At 51.9% G+C, this 21413-nt stretch overlaps 1 protein-coding gene across 1 annotated transcript; it reads left to right on the top strand.

Annotated features, from left to right (window-relative positions):
- Positions 1-18657: 18657 nt before the first annotated feature.
- On the top strand, positions 18658-20978 carry LOC109552884 (ras-related protein Rap-2a-like). Its single transcript, XM_019951953.3, has one exon. It carries the CDS (start codon positions 19741-19743, stop codon positions 20341-20343), a length of 603 nt encoding a protein of 200 aa, XP_019807512.1. The 5' UTR covers positions 18658-19740; the 3' UTR covers positions 20344-20978.
- Positions 20979-21413: the final 435 nt, after the last annotated feature.

Here is a 21413-nt window from a genome sequence, read left to right on the forward strand (position 1 = left end):
AGGTTTCGAAAAGGAAAGTGGGTGTCGAGATGTACTTTGGGATTTTACAGTTTCGTGGCAGTCACGTTGTGCAATTTTACCTGTTTCACAGGAAGTTAGGATGTGGGAGAGATGATCCCATCATGGTTCCGTTTTGCCTTTCCTGGAAAAGCCCACGTCTGTGTCCTGCTGGCTATTGTAACGGAGCAGGACCCTACGGGGCCTTCCCGGGACAGACCCCTCCCTCATGTCCTCTGGTCTAGTTCCTATCGGAAGTACCCAGATAACAGTATCTGATGCACATTTCCTGAGTTCTTTTACAGACGCTAAACCCACCTAATGAAAGAGCTTAACCACCTGATGACCGTGAACATGAAGCCCCCAGACCTCCTGGAGCCTGAGGATCGATAATGTAACCGTGGTGACACTGGCCTGTTACCACCATCAACCAATCAGAGAACTGTGCACGAGCTGATCACGTACCCTGCGACGCCCCTCCCTCACCTGGCCTTTAAAAAGGCTTCCCTAAAACCCATCAGGGAGTTCGGGCTTTTTGAGCACTAGCTCTCCTGGATTGCATGTCTAGCGCCCTGCAGTAAACACTGTGCTTTCCTTCACCACAACTTGGGGTCAGTAGATTGGCTTTACTGCACGTGGGCGAGGGGACCCAAGTTTGGTTCGGTAACAGTGGAACAAAGGGGGTCTGTGCAGCTGGGTTGAGAGCCAAGCCGTTCTCCGACCTGCATGGGGTGCGGGTCTCCCTGACCAGCCTCTTCGAAGGGCAGGCGGAGCTCCAAGGGGCACCTGAGGGCGGGAAGACCCTTCTCTCCCAGCTCTAGCCCCACTCACCTCAAAGCCTCAGGCCTGTTTCTTCAGGGAAATACGATTGTCTGCGGGGGGCGGAGGGGACAGGCCCAGTCAGGGCCCCCTGCTCCTGAAGTGACGGCGGAGGCTGAGGGAGTTGCTGAGTTTCATAATCAGAGGCCTTGGAGGCCACCCGGCCCAGCCCAGCCCCCACCCCAGCTGAAGGAGTTCACCTCAAACAGGGGCTCAGGGCTTTTTCAACCGCATGCCCATTCTATTCATCCATCCATCCATCCATCCATTCATTCATTCATTCATTCAGCAAACCCAGATCACACTAGGTGCTGCCAGGCCCTGGGACGCAGTGGTGAACCGGGGCCTGAGTTCACACAGCTGATGGGCCTTTGGGAAGAGGGGTGCTAGGCAGTGATGAGGGAGAGAAGGTTGGTGCATGGGGTGCACATTGGGCAGATTTGTCCTTGTCTTGGGGGCCCAGGGGCAGCCTCGTGGAGAAAGTGACCTTCAGCTGAGAATGCAGAGGGAGACTCGGAGTGTGAGGGAAGAGGATGGACAGAAGCAGCTGTGCGTCCGCAGCACTGAGGGGCCAGTAGGGAGGGGGCGGGATGGGCCAGGAAGGTGCTCAGGACTTCAAGCTCCCCTATTAATTGTAGCAGGAAGCCTCTGAGTAGGGGAGAGAGGACCAGGTTTGCATTCGAACATAATAATCTACTCCTTCGGGGAGCAGGAGTGAGCTTGGCCACGCCCTTCTCAGGGTTCAGGGGGTTACGGTGCTTGGAGAGGGCTGGCAGGGGGAATGGAGAAAAGTGGGCTGATCTGATCCACATTTCAGAGGAAGTTCCCTGGACCCTAAGCCAGCGAGCGGTTCTCAAATGTTTTGGCCGCGGGACCACTTTACGCTGAATAGCTATTGAACTAAAGAACTGTTGCTTATGTGGTTATATCTACTGATAGTTACTATATTAGAAATTAAACCCAAGAAATATTCATTAATTCGTTTACAATATATTTGTTAAAAATAATAGAAATTCGTTAAAATAGAAAATTAGTATTCATGAGATAATTATAAAGTAAGTGATAATACACATGAATAATTTAGAACTAAACTAGTATTTGTATAAAATGATATTCATTTAGAAAAATTAATTTATTTTAAAATAATGATAATAAACCCATAACTTGTTAACATTAATAATGATTTTTAAATGAAAAAATAAGTATTTTCTGAAACAATAACAACAAATTTAATGACATGGGTGTCATTGCTGTACATTTCTGCAAGTATCTTTGGCTTGCTAGAGACAGGTAGGTTCTCATACCTGCTTCTGAGTTCAGTCTGTTGCGATATATTGTTTCGGCTGAAGTATTTAAGGGATATCCAGCCTCTCACAGATACACTTTTAGGAAAAAGAGAGGTTATTTTAATGCCTTTTTTAAAGTAATTATGGATAATCTTCTTTGATACCACACCAGAACTGAACAGGAAGTAGTTTATTAAAGATTATTTACAAAGTGGATTCTGAAACCATCTCGATGAATTTTACAAAATTTGCGTACTCTGTTACAGTAACCATTGGTTTATCTTGTACTTTGAATGGCTCTTTTACCCACATGTGATTTTGTAACATCAGATGTTTGTCATCTGGCAAGTACTGGTTCACAGACAGAGTGATGCCGATCTTCTAGATGTTGACCCATTTCATTATACGTTATCCAGAAATCACCTTTGTTAACATCACCACAACCTCATCAGGAAAATCTTTAGCTTTGGGGAATCTCTGGTCACAGTGGTGACCAGAAGTGAGTTTTCCAAAAACCTAATTTTTGCTTAAGAGCTCCAATTTTATCATCGGCAGCAAACACTGTCCGTTGTTTACCTGTAAGTGTCCAGCTCCCATCATTCATTTTCAAGAAAATGCCTGCCGATAATTCAAGCCTGAACAGGCACAGTTTACTCATTAGTTCTTCTTTCAGGTGAAAGTGCTGTAAAACAAGTGACTAGTTCAGCTGGTAACTCGCACAGTCAATTGCACAGGTGCTTTTCCTCAGGGCCGTGCCTGTCCTTCCCTTTGCGTTTTATCATACAGACTATTAAAAAGAGGTAAACCCAAGGGTTGAGATTTAATAAAAATAGCCATTTTTACTGCTTCAGCAGCACATTTTAAAGGGAAACTAGGTTTTTTTCTGTGAGTGCACCGTGGTGCTGGATCCAGTGACTACTGGTAGAGTTTGGTGCTGCTGCCTTGATCTGTGCTGAGGTTCCAGCAGCTCTACCCACCACAGCTCTTGCACCATCAGGGTAAATGTCAGCCCAGTGTAAAGGATGGAGAATGCTTTAGTGTTATGGAAAGAGTTTCGACCTCATGGGTCCCCAGAAAGATCTCAGGACCCTAGGATTCCAGGGAACACACTTTAAAAACCACTGGCCTACCTGCACTGGGCTCCTCTCCCCATCCGCCTGCTTTGGATTGACTTCTATGAAATTTTTGCTGTTGATCATTATTTTTTGCCAAAAATGACAAACTCACTTGGTTCAGATCGTCTCCACATCTTTGCATGTTCTGTTCCACCTACCTGGAATGCCTTTCCAGCTGCTGAAATTCTCCTCCTTCTAGGTCTGGCTCCTAGACACCCCAGTCTGGGTTGCTCGCTCCCTTTCCCAAGATGTGCGTCACCATCTTCTTTGGCCAAGAGCTGTCCTGTCTGTTCCTTGGCAAATGCCATGACGGCAGAGGACCAGCCATGGTTGTCTTCATCTACGCAGTGCCTGGTGGCACGCCGGCTGCCCCAGATGGAGGTGGACGTGAGCTCTAGTTTCAGGGAGACTCTGCCACTGAGGGCTGTGGAAGTCATGTGGCTCCAGCCCCCGACTAAGGCAGAGGATCTGAGTGGCCCTGACCACTTCACAAATGGCAGCCTGAAATCCAGAAGGAAGCCAGTCCTTCTCAAGTCTGGACTCTCCTACCAGAAGGAATCCTGATCTCAGACACCAGGCAATGAAAGGCTGGCATACTCCGTGGTCCACCCAAAAGAACAGGAAGGCAAAGGGATGGCCAGGGGCAGAGCAAGGCACAGGTGCTTCCCACCATCCTGGTTGCGTCGTTGCTTTCTTGTGCGTACAACAGCTTTACGGAGATACAATTCACATACCATGCAATTCACCCACTTAAGTTTAATGTACCATTCAGTGGTTGTTAGCATATTCACAAAGTTGTGCAACCATCACCACGGTCAATGTTAGAACATTTTCATCACCCTGTAAAGAGACCCTGTACCCTTCAGATATTACCCCAAACCCCTCTTCCCACCCTGCCCCCAGCCCTAGGCAATCACTGCTCTGCTTTCTAGCTATATAGCGTGTTCTGGACACGTCACATAAAATGAATTATATAATATGTTGCCTTTGGTGATTGCCTTCTTTCACTTAGCATCACGTGCTAAGGCTCATCGGTGTTGTGACTTGCATCCATATTCCATTCATTTTTATAGTTGAATAATATTCTGTTTTACAGATATTCCACATTCTGTTTATTCATACGTCTGTTGATGGGCATTTGAGTTGTTTCTCCTTTGGGGCTCTTGTGAATAATGCTGCTATGAACATCTGTGTACAAGTTTTTGTGTGGACATGTTTTTAGTCCCCCTTTGTTCTACTTAGGAGTGGAATTCCTGGGTCAAATGGTAACTCCGTGTATAACTTTTTGAGAATCTGTAGAGTATTTTTCCAAAGTGGCTGCACCAGTTTACATTCCCGCCGGAGCTGTACGAGGGGTCCAATTTCTCCACACCCTCATCAACATTTTTTATTTCTGACTTTCTGATGATAACCATCCTGGTGGGTGTGAAGTGGTATCTCACAGTGGTTTTGGGTTTTTTTATAAATTTATTTATTTTATGTATTCATTTTGGGCTGTGTTGGATCTTCGTTGCTGCGCACAGGCTTCCTCTAGTTGCGGCGAGCGGGGGCTACTCTGTTGTGGTGCATGGGCTTCTCATTGCGGTGGCTTCTCTTGTTGCAGAGCACGAGCTCTAGGCACATGGGCTTCAGTAGTTGTGGCGCACGGGCTTAGTTGCTCTGCGACATGTGGGATCTTCCTGGACCAGGGCTCAAACCCGTGTCCCCTGCATTGGCAGGCGGATTCTTAACCACTGCGCCACCAGGGAAGCCCTGTCCTTTTTCAAGACTGTTTTTGGCTATTCTGGGTCCCTTGAGTTTCCATGTGAGTTTAGGATCAGCCTGTCAATTTCTACGAAGAAGCCGGCTGCAATTCCGATATAGCAATTGTATTGAACCAGTGTCCTTTTTGCTGCAAGTTAGAGTGTAAACAAAACAATACAAGGAAGGTTTCTGTGAGTTGCAGCCTCAGGGAAAAGGGGCCCCTTCAAAGCAGATTCTGGAAAGAGCAGCCTTGGCTGGTTTTGAACAAAATGTTCTGGCGCCGCTGGAGCTGGGTGGGCACCTGGGCCTGCGGAAGCGGTGGGTGCAGGCGGATGGTACTTTCCTGCCAGCTCTGCGAAGCGTATGGGGCACCTGGAGCAGTGGCTCACCTAGACCTGGCCCGCCCATGCCCATGGCTTCAGAGGCACGGACACTGACCACCCACAAACAGGCTTCCTCTTGGTGGCAGCACGGCGGGGGGTGCTGAAGAGACTGCCCGCAGGTGACCCTGGACTCCCCTTGCTCTCCGCCTGCTCACGTGCTGCCTCAGTTGGACGAAGGTTTCAACACCTGTATACAGTCTCCCAGCGTATGCCAGACCTCACCTCGGCCCTGGCAAAACCCAAAACCTGGAGGATCTTGATCGGGGAGCCTGATTTTGGGGAAGACACACAAAGCAATGCAGGGTGGGGCGTGAGACAGTACAGGACCTTGTACATCAAGGAAGAAGGGATGAGCCCAGCAGGAGGGGACTGTGTTTGCAGCAGGGCTGTGGGCTGGGCTGGGCGGGACGGTGAGGTCCAGGAGGGCCTCTCAGAGGAGGGCCAAGGTGCCCCACCCCCATCAGGGTTAGAAGGAAGGTAGGAGTTTGCCGGAGGATAAGAGGAAGGTGGGGAGGGGTGACGGAAGAGATGGGCTGGAGCTGGGTGTGTTGGCACCAATGAGGCAAGTAAAGGGGCAGCGGGAAATGGTGGCGGGGGGCAGGGCAGGCAGGTTAACCGGGGCCCTGGTGCCAGGCCAGAGCGCTCAGGCCCTGGGCCTGTGGGCAGCAGCAGCCGAAGGGCTTCCATCAAGGGGTGACCCCGTGGTGGGCCTGTTGCCCCCGCAGCTGCTGGCAGCGGATGGAGGGGGCTGGGCAGGATGGTGTGACCCTCTGCTTGTGGGACTCAGCGCCCCGGTATGTCCCCCTGGGAGGCGAGGAGGGAATGGGTGTTGCCGCGTCACTTGCACTCTTATCAGCACTGCCTCATCTCTGACAACATTTTGGAATAGATCTAACTGCCACCACCACAGATGAGAAGACCGAGGCTCAGAGGGGAGCGTGACATCCTCAGGGTCAGCCACTCCTCAGTGTGGGTGTGGGTACAAACCCAGCACTGCCAGCCCCTCATCTCCAAGGGTCCTGTGCCTTGAGAGTGGCCTGTAGCCCATCCCAACTCCCACCAGAGGGCGCCAAAGCCAGGCTTTTGTGAGGAAACCCCACCCCCACCCCCGCATTGACTGAGGGTCCCAGAGGCAGACCCCACTCCCAGGCCCTCCCAAAGGTTGGCCCCAGTCCAGGCTTAGGTCCCAGGGGGATGGGGTCACCCTGTCAGCCCAAGACAAGAGAGCGGACTGGAGTTAGGCCAAAGGAAGGGGCAGCGTGAGGACCTGAGGCAGCCACCACGCAGCCCTGGGCTCCTTCGCTGTCCTTGAACATCTGGCAAACTCTTCAGGATCCTGGCGGGCCCTGCGTCTCTGGTGAAGCCCTGCAGGGGGCCGCTGTGATCTAGCCCAGGGTTTCCCCCAGCGCTGGCTGGTCAGGAGGAATTTCCACCTCTTCCCACAACCAGCCCCCAGGATGAACTGTGACCAGAGCGCTCAGGTGCACAGGCCTGGGACTAGCCTGCTGCTTCCTCCCTCCCTCCAGCCGGGGAGCTGACGCAGAGCTGGCCGCGGCCTGCTGCCTGCCCGGGGACCTCATGGCGTGCCAGGCTTGCGGGGAGAACAAGGCGACTGGAGGGCAGGACGGGAGGGCTAGGCTGAGCAGCCTCCCCCCGACCCCTTGGGGCCTCTCCCAGGCCGAGACGGGTGGCCAGGATGTGATAGGACATAAAAGCCAGAGAAAGAGACAGGAAGATGTCAAGGAAGGGGAGGCGGGGGTATCTGGGGGCTACTTGGCAGGGTGCCCAGAGGGGCCGTGAGCCTTCCTGCCTCCGGATGCAGTTGCAGGATCATGGAGGGGCTGGTCAGCGTCCTTTCACTGTGAGCGCAAAGCTGAGAGAATCGTGGAGGAGAGACCTGGATCCTGGGCTCCACTGGTCCCCAGATTAATCCCAGGATCACTGGGTCAGTCAGCTGGAGCCCAAAGCATCCCGCAGAGCCATGTCATCACCCAGAGAGAGTGTCCCTGCCCCAGGGCTGACTCACTGTCCTTGTGGGCGAGGCTCGCCCCTCTGAAGGGATCTGGGTGACGGGAGTGCCACCTGCCCTTGGATGGCTTGATGATATCATGACAATATCACCCACATAAGCTACAAGTCCAAAGTCATCCCAACCGAAACGCCATGTAGATCCTTGGAGGAGTTCAATAAACATACTCGAAAAGTGAACGACTACGTCACCAAATGGCCAAGTCACTGTAAAAATGGAGAAAATCTGCTGGGAAGGCACGGCAAGGTCAAGGTCAGAGAAGTTTCTTCTAGCCAGAGGGGAGGGTGGGGAGCTGGAGGTGGAGCTGGGTGAGAGGAGACCCTCACCACATACCCCCGGGGCCCCACCGTCAGCAGAAAGTAAAAACGGTCCTTACTTAACCCCACCTACAAAGACGGATCCTAGAGAGAATAAAGACCCAAATGTAAAAGATAAAAATATGAAGTTAGAAGAAAAATGCGGAAGACTCTTTCTAACATCTGGACAGGGAAGGACTTCTTACACAAAGTTCCCAAAGCATAATGCATACGGCAAAAAACAATGATAAGTTTGGTTACGTCAAAACTCAGACTTCTTCTCAGTGGACTCCACAGACAGGTTAGAAGGAGATCAGAGAACGGGTAAAGATACCATGTCTAAAATTAAGAGATGGAAATCTCTAGAATGGACAGGAATGCCTGTGAATCAGCAAGGCTGATGGACGGGGCAGCGATGGAGGCAGGGGCTTCCCTGGGGTCTCAGGGTGTGTGTTGAGGGGTGAGGGGGCAGGAGGTGTTCCTGGGAACAGGAAGAGTGTGTGTTCGCGTTAGTTTCCTGAAGCTGCTGTAACAAATTACCACAAAGCTGGTGTCTGCAAAACACTGGAGAATTGCTTGGCGTGGAAAACCTACACATTTGGCGCCACAAGCGTTGGGAGTAGAGGGATAGTTTTCCTTTCACCACCTTTTTTTTTTTTTAAATAAATTTATTTATTTATTTCTGGCTGCATTGGGTCTTTGTTGCTGCGGGCTTTCTCTAGTTGTGGCATGTGGGGGCTACTCTTCATTGTGGTGCGCAGGCTTCTCATTGCGGTGGCTTCTCTTGTTGCGGAGCACGGGCTCTAGGTGCGCGGGCTTCAGTAGTTGCGGCACTCAGGCTCAGTGGTTGTGACGCACAGGCTCAGTTGCTCTGTGGCATGTGGGATCTTCCTGGACCAGGGCTCGAATCCGTGTCCCCTGCATCAGCAGATGGATTCTTACACTGCGCCACCAGGGAAGTCCCTATATAGTACTTTTATATATTTTAAAAGAATTCTGGGGACTTCCCTGGTGGTCCAGTGGCTAAGACTCCATACTCCCAATGCAGGGGGCCCAGGTTTGATCCCTGGTCAGGGAACTAGATCCCCCATGCTGCAACTAAGAGTTTGCATGCTGCAACTAAGATCCCACACAGCCAAATTAAAAAAAGAAAGAAAGCAAAAAAGAAAGAAAAGAAATTCTGCAGTTTGGGGCTCTATTTCCTTTTTGACCCTAGAGATGTCAAAGGGTTTTTAAATATAAATTTCCAGGTGGGAGGGTCTTTTTGTTTTCTGATTTGTTTTTATCTTCTGGTTTTATTGTGTGATATCATAGAATATTGTCGACATGATTTCTATTTCTTGGAACTTATTGTCATTTAGGGGAGAGGGCAGTACGTGAAGATGTTCATGGAGGTTCCCTGGGAAGGGTTGTGAGAAGCTTGGGCCAGAGCCACTCTGTGCTGGCCCAGCCCCTCCTCTGTCTTGGGTAGAAGGGCAAGCCTGGCCTTCACATCATCCCCCTGTCCCCAAGGAACTGTCTGGGGCCCCCAGCTTTACTGATACTGAAGATCCCTGGGAGCCCGGAGGCTGATGGGATGTGCCAGATCACCACGCCCACTCAAGTCTGGCCACTCAGCCCCCATCAGCCCGTAACCCTGATTACCCCCTTCCCAGCAGGCTTTGTCTACAGGCCACAACCTGGTCCCTCCCTGGGACCCTGCTCGGGGTCAGTCTGTGTCTTTCCCCCAGAAGGACCCTCAGCTGGGTGGGGAGGGCATTACTTTGGGGGCCCAAATACACAGGATCCCCCCTCCCACCACCCACCTTTTCTCCAACCCTGGCCCGACGTCCAGCAGAGGGCAGCCTGGCCCATCCCTGAGAGTCCCAGGAGTTCTCGACCCCCCAGCGTCCAGACAGCGCGTCCAGACAGCGTCAGACCCCCCAGAACAGACAGCGTCTAGCCCTGGGAGTCTCGCTCAGAGGCTGGGGAGGTCCTGCCACGCAGGTGCGGGGGGGAGGGGGCAGGCGAGTCCGGGGCCTGTGTGATGCGCGATCCTCCTCACAGGGTGAGATGGAAGTCCCTCTTCCTTCCTTTTGCTTCCTGATCCCTGCACTAGGAGGAGGGCGTGTGGCTATGGGAGGCGGTGGGGCAGACACCTGGGGTCCAAAAGGAGGGCTTAATGTTCCTCTTGTTGACGAAGGAAGCGGTTTGTTCATTTCCCTCCTCCCCCTCCCCCTTCCCTAATCACCACGCCCACCACCCGCTGGGGAGAATGAGCAGGCGGGTCTCCTAGGAGTCCTGGTTGGTGTCTCAGCGGCCCCCCTTCCTCTCTACACCACTCTTTGCAGGGGCCCAGGGCTCTGACTCCAGCCCAGGAAATCCCGCACTCCCCACCCCAAGCTCCTGTGTCGCTGCGGTCATTGCCTCCCGGCGGTGCAGGACCAAAACAGGCAGGGACCTGGAGACCCCGGTGCGCTTGGCCGAGGCCCGGGCGCGGCGGAGCCTGGGGCACAGCCAAGGGATCTGCGACATCGTCAGCCCCTTTGGAACCGGGCCTGGCGGGAAGAGGGCCCCGGGGCGGAGAGGGGTCATTTTGCGCGCCCTGGACACTGTCCTGCCCTCGGGCAGATGTGAAAATCGTGGAAACTCTGCTGGGCGCCCCTGTTCTCCGTCTAAGGATCTTGGAGCCAAGGCCTCAGCCCGGCCGGTCCACTACCCCGAGGGCATCGAGGGCCCGTCCCGGGAACGCTCCAGCGGTGACAGAGGACCTCACCGCAGGTCTCACCCTGTGCTCAGGAGCCCGGGCCGCCTCCAGCTCCCTCCCACCTGGTCCGCGGGCCTGGCTCTCGGCCCTGACCTCCCGGGCCGGCCCCGCCCGCGCGACCCAACCGAAGCCTCCCCGCCGCAGGATGCGCTCGCCATGGCCCGGGTGGCCTCGAAGGAGACACCGGTGCCTCGGCCGGAGCAGTCGAGGCCGTGGGCGGGGAAGGGACCGCGCGCTGGGACCCCCCCCCCCGGCCCTGCCACCTCCTGTCACGCGGCGCCGGCGCCTCGACGAGGGCTGGACCGCGGGGGGACAAGACGGCACCAAGTGGCGCCCACGCCGCCCTGCCGTCCACGGCCCGCGAGCGCTCCCCACCAGTGCCCCCTCCAGGCCCTCCCATCGGAGCCGCGCCCGGGGCACGCCGGTCACGTTGGAGAATGGAGGAGGGGCACGCGGGGACGTGGCGGGGCGCCTCCCTTCCGGGGGCGAGAAGGAAACGCGCACTGCGGGGTGCAGTCTTCGGTCCTGCAGGAAATGAAGGGGCCGGGGTTGGGGGGCCTGGGGACCTCAGAGGCTCCGCGGCCCCGCCCCGCCCCCAACGCGGACCCAGCTCCGCCCCCGACAGCGCTCTCCCGGGCCGGGGTCCCTGGGCGTCGAAATGCGGAGTCCTGTCCTCCCGGAGCTCCCACAGCGTTGCAGGCCCTGGACCACCTGGCGGGCACCGGGGTCGGGGGGAAGGGTGTCGGGGAGGGTGACCCTGGCGGCAGGGTGAAGAAAGGAGACGCGCCACTGGGCCTGGGGGGAGGGAGTGGCGAAAGAGTGTCTGCCCGAGGGGAGGGCAGGCCTCCCAGGGCGACGCCTCTCCCCCACCCCCGCAGACGCCGCTCCTGTGGGACTCCTGAGGGGGACGCAGGAGGAGCTGGAGGCGGGGTCGCGACTCCCGGCCCGTCCCCGCTGCAGCCTGGCTGTCCCAGAACGAGTCAGGATGGGCAGAAGGCTCCCGTGGGCATCCTGGCCTCTGGGTTTGAAACAGCGTCTGCACCACGGGAGGCGCTGAATTATTGTTAGTTAACGGATGGATTGAATGCAGGAATCATTAGGAATCACTTCAGTTTCCCCCACTGGGGAACTGGATTTCAGCTCGCGTATGTCTGTCCCCCCCCCCCCCCCCCCACACACACACACTTGCACACGTCTTCTCTAGCCGTCTTCACGCTGAGGTGTACCAGAGCTTTCCAAGGACTGGCAGGTGCATGCAGCTCTGGACTCCCATATGAACTCTTTCCTAGAACCTACCTTAGTTACAAACTGGGTATTTGGCTCTAGTTGACGTGTTCTGAATACATATATACCGTAGAATGGCAGCGATGACAAATTTAACTGACTTTGTCAAGAAATGCAGACTGCGGGGGCAGTGACAAAGGACAGAGCATCAGGGAAAGGCGTTGCACCTTGCTCCAGCCAGGGCCCCTCAAGGCCAGGCAGCTGCTCTGCCCAGGCCTTGCCGGAGAAGCAGAGCTCAAGCGAGATGGCCGTAATGGGGGCACGTGTGGGGCGCCTCCAGGACTGCTGCTGGTGCTTCAATGTCCACGGGGCAGGGTGTCAGGAAGGGAAGTTCGGGAGCAGCCCGCAGCCTCCTGAATGGGAGCTGGTGCCCCATGAACACAGGCTGAAATACAGATACCCACTGAGATACCAAGGTCAGTTCTTGTTGCCTCTGACCTTGGTGACTCCGGTATTCTGCGAAAGCCAGTATTTTTATTTAGTATCAATTTTCCTCATGTCTCTAACCTATCAATATTTTTTGTTTTTAAAACGTATTTATCTTATGTCTTTGATCTGGTAACCCTACTGCCTGAAAATTACACTGTCTGTGCTGACTCTTGCTCGTGGTGACTTGTTCCCTTATCTGTTCTGTAACTTTGGACCATGAGCTTTATCTGAGAGATCCCCACTGAAGGTGCATCCTTCCAGACAAGTTGGCTTATACTGCTTCCGGGGTCTTGAAGGAACTACCGACCTGGGCTCCTTAATGTTAATTTCTAAGCTTGCTGTTTCCAGGACCTCAAAAGGATGTTCAGTTTAAACCACCCCGCCGGTGCCCTCCCCCCTGGACTGAGCCCTCGTTACAAATTTTAAGGAAGATATTTTATTTTTTGTCCTAGGAAGGGCCCTGGGTAGGACATTTTCATTCTCATCTCCTTTTGCTGAGTGTTTGAAAAATTTTGAATTCATTCATACACTGAGGATATGGCCCTTCTAGGATGCAGACTGTGTGGGATTCTCGGTTCTAACTGGGAACTTTATAAAGGCTCAAAATGTTGTCTCTCTTCTCCATCACACCCAAAGCTCTTGGTGACCAAGATTGCAAATACCCCCCCCCCCCCCATGCCCATTTTCAGCTTCTTTGTTTGGGACATTTCCTCTTCCCCACTGCTGCAGCTGTGCAAGGAAAGATTCTGTAACAGTTCATTCAGAATTTCTAGTCTCAGCAGATTTTTTCCAGTCGCCGAAACTACTTAATTGCCAAAAAAGGGAGTAACCACTTCCGCTTTGCAATAGCTGCGTCCACATTTGTCTTCACTGGTAGACCTGTTAACAGAGACAGCCCAGCGTGTTTGCGGCAGTTCTAGCGATCGTCAGAGGGCTCCTTTGTTTGCTGCTCCCAGGAGGGTCATACAGTTGCTCTCCACAGAGGCCAGCGGCAGCTGCTTTTTTCCCAGGAATGCTGTCCTTCTCTGTGCCGAGAGGTACTGAGACCACAGTTCCTCCCAACTGGGTGGAGACTTGGAGGTCAGAGTGATTCTCTCTGGCCTAGGGCCAAAGCCTCAGAGACAGTTTCCGGGCTCCCAGGCACAGCAAGTCCTAGATAATAAGACCAGGCCAGGAGTCTGGGGAGTGGGCACCTGGAATATGGTGTGAAGTTTGCTACCTGTGATTCCCTGCCGTGAATTTCAAGGGGCCACTCCCACTGGGGTGGCCTGTAGGTTTGCAGGGCTGCTCACCACTGGGCAGGTGAGTCCAAATGTGGGATTCAGGATTAGGAAGGTCACTGTGTATTCTGCTAAAGCCAGCCGTCTGCTCCGACCCAGACATCATCTGTGACAAGGTGCAATTTTATGTATTATATAAAATATATAAAATATTGAGTCTTCTTTATCCCATCTCTCGAGTGCTTGGGCCTTGGGCAAGAATAATGAGGTGTCACTTACTGGGTCCTTTCACAGCCCTGCATTAGCCACTAACTTATCCTGTGTGACTCTGTGCAGCCTTTAGGATGCAAACAGCCTCAACAAACGGTTAGCAAATGTATTTCATTAATATACTGAAAATATACCAGGATAAATTGGGGTTTAATTCAGAAAGGCAAGCATTTATTCAATCACTCAACAAATAGGGTCGGTTTTGCTATGATGTATCGTAAGCATTCCTAAAATTCAGGGTGCCACGCAAAACTGTACAATGAGAACTATAGGGCTTCGGGGAAAATGGGGCTGGAGCGGAACACGCAAAATACTTCCTCAGTGACACATTTTTTAAAAAGATGGGAACCTAATACAGAAGGTTAGCACAGGTGTACAAGTTCAATAGTTTTTAAAAATACATAAATACTACCAAAAAAAATGATTCTTTACCAGAAAAGGCCTGAACTTTGCTTGTGGAAGTAGGCATCGGAAGGGCTGCAGCTTAGGAGGTATTGTGAGGTGAATGGAATGTTGTAACCCCGCTGTGGAGGGGGGTGGCTCATAACACAGAGGTTAGGAGGTAGCTGGGAGACATTGAGGTGTGTGAGTGTGTGTGCTTCCTACACACCTGAGCTCAGCTGGTGGAGTCTTCTGCGTCCACCCAGTATTTCTCGTAAACAAAATCACACGGAATGCAAAATTCACATTATACTCCAACTATTCCCTAACTGTTCAATGGTGTTGGAACAAATTCCCATTTTCAAAGCAAGCATCATAGCAGAACTGTAGTTATGGACTACCTACTCTGTGGGAGGTACTGCCTGACACACAGTAGGTTCAGCAATCTACTGTCTATGCCCTCATGGGAGATACATTGTAATGAGGGAAACAATAAACAAGTAAATAATCAATTTCATATAATACCATTTGCATATCACCCTCCCCCCAAATTCATATGCTGAAACCTAACTCCCCAGGTGATGGCTTTTGGAGGTGGGACCTTTGGGAGGTGATTAGGTCCTGAGAGTGGAGCTGTCATGGATGGGATTAGTGTTGTTATAAAAGAGACCCCACAGAGCTCCCGGCCCTTTCCACCATATGAGGACACAGCAAGAAGATGGCTACATATGAAGCAGGAAGTTTCTCTTACCAGATACTAAGTCTGCTGGCGCCTTGACTTTAGACTTCCCAGCCTCCAGGAATGTGAGAGATAAACACCCAGTCTATGGTATTCTGTTACGGCAGCCCAAATGAAGTAAGACAGTAGGACAGTAAGTTCTGGGTTTCTGGTAGGTGGAACTGTATGCCCCAAATTCCTGTGTTGAAGTCCTAGCCCTCTTACAGGTTGATGTGTTAGTTCCCGGGGCTGCTGTTAACAGAGCCCCACAGACTGGTGACTTACACAGAAATTTAGTATCTCACAGTCTGGAGGCCAGAAGCCTGGGTGAGATCAAGGTGTGGGCAGGGTTCCTTCCTTCTGTGGACTGTGAGGAAGAATTCATTCCATGCCTCTCCCTTAATTTCTAGTGATTTGCCAACAATCTTTGGCATTCCTTGGCTTGTAGAAACCGCCCCCCCATCTCTGTCTTCCCCTTCATGCGGCGCTGTCCCTGTGTGTGTGTCTAAATTTCCCCTTTTATAGAGCACGAGTTTTACTAGATTAGCGGCTCACCCTACTCCACTAGAACCTTGTCATAGCTGATTACATCTGAAACGACCCTATAGGGTCACATTCTGAGGTACTGAAGGCTAAAACTTCAACATGTGATTGGGGGGGGCGGATACAACTCTACCTGTCACTTACTTCTTGCCCCCTTAAAGGGGCAAGGGAAGACCCCTTTAAGTAAGTGATATTTGAGCAAGAGACTTGAATAAAATGAGGGAGTGAGCCCTGCAGACATCTGAGAGAACAATTTCAGGAGGAGGGAACAGCAAATGTGAAGGTTCTGAGACAGGAACACCGATTGGCCTGCCAAAGGAACAGGCCATTGTGTCTAGAAGGTAGCAAGGAGAAGAGTGGTGTAAGAGATGAGGTAAGAAACAGAAGGATTCACCAATAGGAAATCCACCAACAAATTAACAAAATTAAAGGAGAAAAACCTTATGTATTTATCACGGACCAAAACAAAACAAAACAAACAAAAAACAGCTGACGTTCCCAGTAAAAACTCTAAGGTATAAATAGACGAAAACTTCCTCTTATGATAAAGAATATTGTTTAGAGAACAAAAGCAAACATCATATTAATTGTGTGATATAAAGACATTTCTGTTATTCAGAAATGAGGAGGGGGACTTCCCTGGTGGCACAGTGGTTAAGAATCTGCCTGCCAATGCAGGGAACATGGGTTTGAGCACTGGTCTGGGAAGATTCCACATGCCGCGGAGCAACTAAGCCTGTGTGCCACAACTACTGAGCCTGTGCTCTAGAGCCCGCAAGCCACAGCTACTGAGCCCATGTGCCACAACTACTGAAGCCCGCATGCCTAGAGCCCATGCTCTACAACAAGAGAAGCCACCGCAATGAGAAGCCCGTGCGCCACAATGAAGAGTAGCCCCTGCTCACTGCAACTACAGAAAGCTCGCATGCAGCAACGAAGACCCAACACAGCCAATAAATAAATAAAATTAATTAATTAATTTAAAAAGAAAAGAAATGAGGAGGGCTGCCAGCAATTATGCTTTTGGTTCAGTATTGTTATTTTTGGAGAGTCTAGCTAAAGCAATAAGATAAGAAAAGGAAATAAGCAATATTCTCACCATTGTTTGCAGATAATATGCTCCTAAACTTGCCCCCCTGCCCCAAATGAGGTATTTTCAAACTATTAGAACTGAGTCACACAGACATAGAGATCAGAATTGTCGTTGCCAAGGGGGAGGGAGGAGGGAGAGGGATGGACTGGGAGTTTGGGGTTGGTAGATGCAAACTATTATGTATAGAATGGATAAACAACGAGGTCCTACTGTATTGCACAAGGAACTATATCCAATCTCCTGGGATAAACCATGATGGAAATGAATAAAAAAAGAAGAAGAATACATATATATGTGTGTGTATAACTGAGTCACTCTGCTGTAGAGCAGAGATTGACACAACACTGTAAATCAACTACACTTCAATTTTAAAAAAAATAGAACTGAGTCAGTCATCTTTTATGCCCTAAACTCATGTACTCTGGGTCCACTTTCTTGCTCTAGTCATGGCTACAGCAACCAGCTAGTTGTGCAGATAGAGCCTGGCTGCTGCTTGCCTCAACTGCACTGCACAGCCCTTGCTCTCTACTGCTGCTGCTTGGAATGCTTCTGGAGCTCACTCAACCTACCTGGCACATGTGCACACATGGAAGAGGGAGTTTGCAGGGCAACCCTGGAGCAATGAGGAATGGATGCCAGTGGACACATGCTCCCCTCGCTTCTGTGCATCAGTGGACAATTCTGATGCTCGTTCTATACTGCTCCTCAAGTATTCCCACAGCAGTGATTACTCAGCAATGCACCTGGCATAAGATCCCCCCGCCCCTGTTTCTCTTTTCCAGGGCCCCCATTCCTGATCTCCGTGATCACTTCCAAAAATAAACTATTTGCCCACAAGACCATGTCCCATGTCATAGATTACGCTTTTGGAGGGAACCTGAACTAAGAGAGTTAGTACCAGAAGGGGCTGTAGAAAGCAGAACATTGGGGAAGAATTCTAAGATATGTCACGCACCTTTCAGACCCCGTTGTAGGACGCTTACTGCTGGTGGTAAGTGAGCTGGTGATGAGCTTTGGCCTGTGGCAACAGTTACAGTGACTCACTAGGGGTGCATTAGGATGTCACGCATATGGAACGTAAAGCATGGGCCTACGTGGTAGCAGTGGTCCTTTAATCGAACTGAGGTCAGGGTAAGAAGGACTGGGGGTCAGGCTGACTTCTGCTAAGGGCTTTCAGAGCCTCAAATAATAATGACAAGCTCAAACCAGCCAACTATCAATTTAAGGCGCCCTGTGACTGTCCGGCAGCCTCATGGCAACCTGAAGAAACCCTTGTCTCCTGCAGGCACAGGTCACTGTATGATGAAAATTGGTCCAGGATTATTCACATCTCTGAATACTGTTGGCTTTATTTTCTCTTCAGCCATGTTTAATCTCCTGTTTAACCTATCAGTGGGTGTTTTGTGTTAATTAAAATAATACATGATTATGTTTTCCATTTCTAGAAGGTTTTTTTTTTTTCTTTTTTGGGGAGAATCTCTTTCAAACTACTTGGCCGCAGTCTCTTGTCCCTTGCTTATATTTTTAAGATTTTATTTCTTTAAACACAGACATAATTATTTTGTGTGTCTGTTAACACTAATACCTGCCGTTTTCTGGATGTGATTTTGTTGTCTGGTGCTTCCAGTGGCTCTCACTCAGAGTGACTTTTTTTTTCCTTGTGCATTTTGGGACTTTGTTTTGACAGTGAGTCCCCTATTTCTCTCAAAAGTTATCCACGGGGAGTTGTTGAAACCTATATGGAACTTGCATTTCTCCAGAAAATGTTTGCAGTTTATCCTTTTCTAAAAATTGATTCTTAGTTTTGTTACTTTGCAGTCAGAGAATAAGTCTTGTACGATTTCTCAATTTAGAAATCAAGTTGTCTGTTGTATTAAGTATATAATTAACACTATACGTTAAGGATGTTCCATGCACTGTTTATAGAAAAGCACATTCTGTAGCTGACCACAGACACCGAGGTGCAGGGTGTCCTATTGTCACTTAACCTTTATCTCTGAGTCTGTGCTGCCAGGGAGCCAGGAAATTCCAGCTCGGTCAGTTTTGCGGCCCTGCTCCCTCAGGGCTGCACCGGAATGAGGGAGCTTCAGTGGTACCCCAAGCCTAGGGACAGGGACAGTGTGGATATCTCATCTCCACTTCCAACCCAGGCCTGCAGGGCCCCTGAAGTCCTAAGGCACCTGTTAGTGCCTGAAACAGACAGTGGGCGGAGTTTACTCAGGTAGCCGATCCCAGAATTTCTGTCCAGCCCCCTCTGTCCCTACACAGCCTTTCCGCTCCGACATCAAGGAATAGCAAGAAGGCTGTGCAGCTGGAGAATGGAAGCTTGAGAGAGACTGGGGCACGGGAGTCAGACCTGGGGGAGCCCCTTTATAAGCAGGGTGATAAGCCCCGTTTCCCCGGGTTTTTCGGTTTTTGCCTGCCGCTGGGTGAATGGGTTCATGCTTTCATTGTCAGGCTTGGGTTGGAGTTATGCGGTCACTTCTACTCTTAGATCAGGAGGGCCCAATAGAAAGCCAGGGAGGGTTTAAGTGGGGGAGTGAAACGTGATTTACATTTTATAAAGTTCCCCTGGGCTCTGCTCAGTGACAAGAGGGCGCTGGCGGGGGCCAGAGTGAAGGCAGGGGCACGAGGGGCACAGAATGGGTGCCAGGAGCGAGCAACGTGGGGCCCTCGGTTGAAGCTCCCTCACCGGTCCCCCCTTCCGTGGGGTCCTCCCGGCCAGGAGAGGTGCCCCAGCGGCGCAGCCCCACCAGGCCTGACCTTGAGCGAGGCCAGTCTGGCTTCCGGCCACGAGACTGGATCTGAAATGGTGGAGAAATGCTGGTATTTCCCGGCTGACGTGGAAGGGATCAGGTTACCTTCTGGTCCCGCGGGCGGAGCGGGCTCTCCTAGGAACGGGTGGCAAGGAGCGGGGACTGAGGGAGGGGCCCCAGCCGGCAGGCCGACGGGGTACTGGGCGGAGCGCGGCCGGCAGCTCGGGACCGACCGGAGAGGGAGGCCGGGACGTGGAGCTGGTGGGGGGTGGCCGGCGCCAGACCGCCCGGGCCGGGGGCGGGGCAGACGCTGCGCGGGAACCAGGGGCCGGAGAAGGGGGCGGGGGGCCCCGTCCCGGAGGCGGGGCGGGTGACCTCTGAGCCGCAGGGAGCAGATCGGGGCCGGGCGGGGGCAGGTCTGGGCGCGACGGAGGAAGCCCACCGCGGCCCCGACGCCAGAGCCAGAGCGCCAGGCCCCCGGGGTCCCCTCCCCTCTGATTTCGTCCCCGCCCCTCTCCCCCCTGCTTCTCCCTCCCCGGCCCTGCCTCCACGCCCCCGCGGCCCTGGCGGCCGGGCCCCAGCCTCCGCGCGCCATTCCTCCGGCTGCGCGTCCAGCCAGCCGCGCCTGGGCCATGGCGGGCCTGGGGCCGCGACCCGCCAAGGGCTACCGGGTGGTGCTGCTCGGCAGCGTGGCCGTGGGCAAGACGGCGCTCGCCACGCAGTTCGCCTGCGGCAGCTTCCCCGAGCAGTGTGAGCCGTCGGTGGAGGAGCTCTTCAGCAAGGTGATCGAGGTGAACGCGGCGCCCGCCCTGCTGGAGATCGTGGACACGGTGGGCGCCGAGCACCTGGTCACCCTCAAGGACCTGTACATCAAGAACAGCGACGGCTTCGTGGTGCTCTACAGCGTGTGCAGCGAGGCCTCGTTCGAGGCGGTGCGGCCGCTGCGGGAGCGCATGGGCCGGCTGCGGGGGTCCAAGGCCGTGCCGCTGGTTCTCGTGGGCACCAAGGCCGACCTGGACGCCCAGCGCCAGGTGCTGACGGCGCGGGGCCGCGCGCTGGCCCGCGAGTGGCGGTGCCCGTTCCTGGAGGTCACGGCCAAGAGCAAACTCATGGTAGACCAGGTGTTCACGCAGGTGGTGCGCGAGATGGAGGCCCTGGCCCCGCCCGAGGAAGAGGTTCCGGCCGTCCCCACCAACGCGCAGGAGACGTGGCCATCGGAAAGGTTCATCGGCTGATGTGCAAACGGTTCATGATTCCTGTATTCATCGCTTTTCTTGATTTCTGAAGCTCACTTTACTCTTCTGCCTTTTTGAAGAAAGTTATCCAGCTGTAAACAAGTGGTTGCTTCTATATATTGACTCAGATCGGTGCTTCAGACTGTCCAGAGCTTCTTAAATATTTTGTTGAGAACTTTACCTCTGACAGTGCTGGAAGAAGAAATTAAAAATCGATTTTCTTTTCTTGTATGGAGAGAGTATTACCCTTTTCTTCGAGTGGGGTTTGTTGCAGGATTCTTTTTTTTTTTTTCTTTTTGGTCATAATTAACACCTTCAAATGTCATCTGACATTTGACATTGATTGAGGAACATGACCTAAATCGAAGCTTTCCAATCCATGAGGCTTTCATGTGTTCCCCTCTCATTTACAGCCTTGAATTGCAGCAGTAATATTTTCCTCTCTGCGTATTTCTAAATATAGTTATGACATACATAGCATTGGTTTGAAAGGGATGTTGTATACCCTGGGAGGGGAAAAATCAACTGTGTACTCAGGCAAAGACGGTTCAGCTCTGCCTTCGGTTTTGTAATTGACATCTAGTCGATTTCTGCATCTGTAAATTAAGTGAAAATAAAATGACTCTAGAAGTTGATAGTTTTTAATATTTGTCTTTCTAGAACCTAAAGCTACAATTCCTAAAGTCTCCGTACACCATACCTTTGCTTTTCAGTTATTTTCCCGGACAAGTTAGTTGCTAGGGTGGAAGCGGCACCACATCTTTTTGCGTTTTTGCAGAAGTGCTTTCTGCGGCTGGTGTTATTTTCCCTGTCACTTGCCGGAGTCGGATACGTTGTCTGAATACCTGCCTAGCTTAACAGTGACAGGGGTGCTGAAGTAGAAGCAAAACGTGAAGAATCTTTTTGTATAGTTTTCACGTAACGATAGAAGAGACTTTTCTTGTACTGGTTTAAAAAATTATTGTTTTATAATTTTAAAAACTGGTCTTTGATATGAGTTACTTGTGTTTATTTGCACAAGTTAACAATTTTACCTCAGCCGTTGCAACAAAATTTTCAAATTTACGAAC

Source organism: Tursiops truncatus, chromosome 2 (genome assembly GCF_011762595.2).
Source record: "Tursiops truncatus isolate mTurTru1 chromosome 2, mTurTru1.mat.Y, whole genome shotgun sequence".
Classification (NCBI taxonomy): domain Eukaryota; kingdom Metazoa; phylum Chordata; class Mammalia; order Artiodactyla; family Delphinidae; genus Tursiops; species Tursiops truncatus.

Coding starts and splice junctions, on each gene's coding strand:
- LOC109552884 (XM_019951953.3), top strand. CDS start 19,741: ATGGCGGGCCTGGGGCCGCGACCCGCCAAGGGCTACCGGGTGGTGCTG.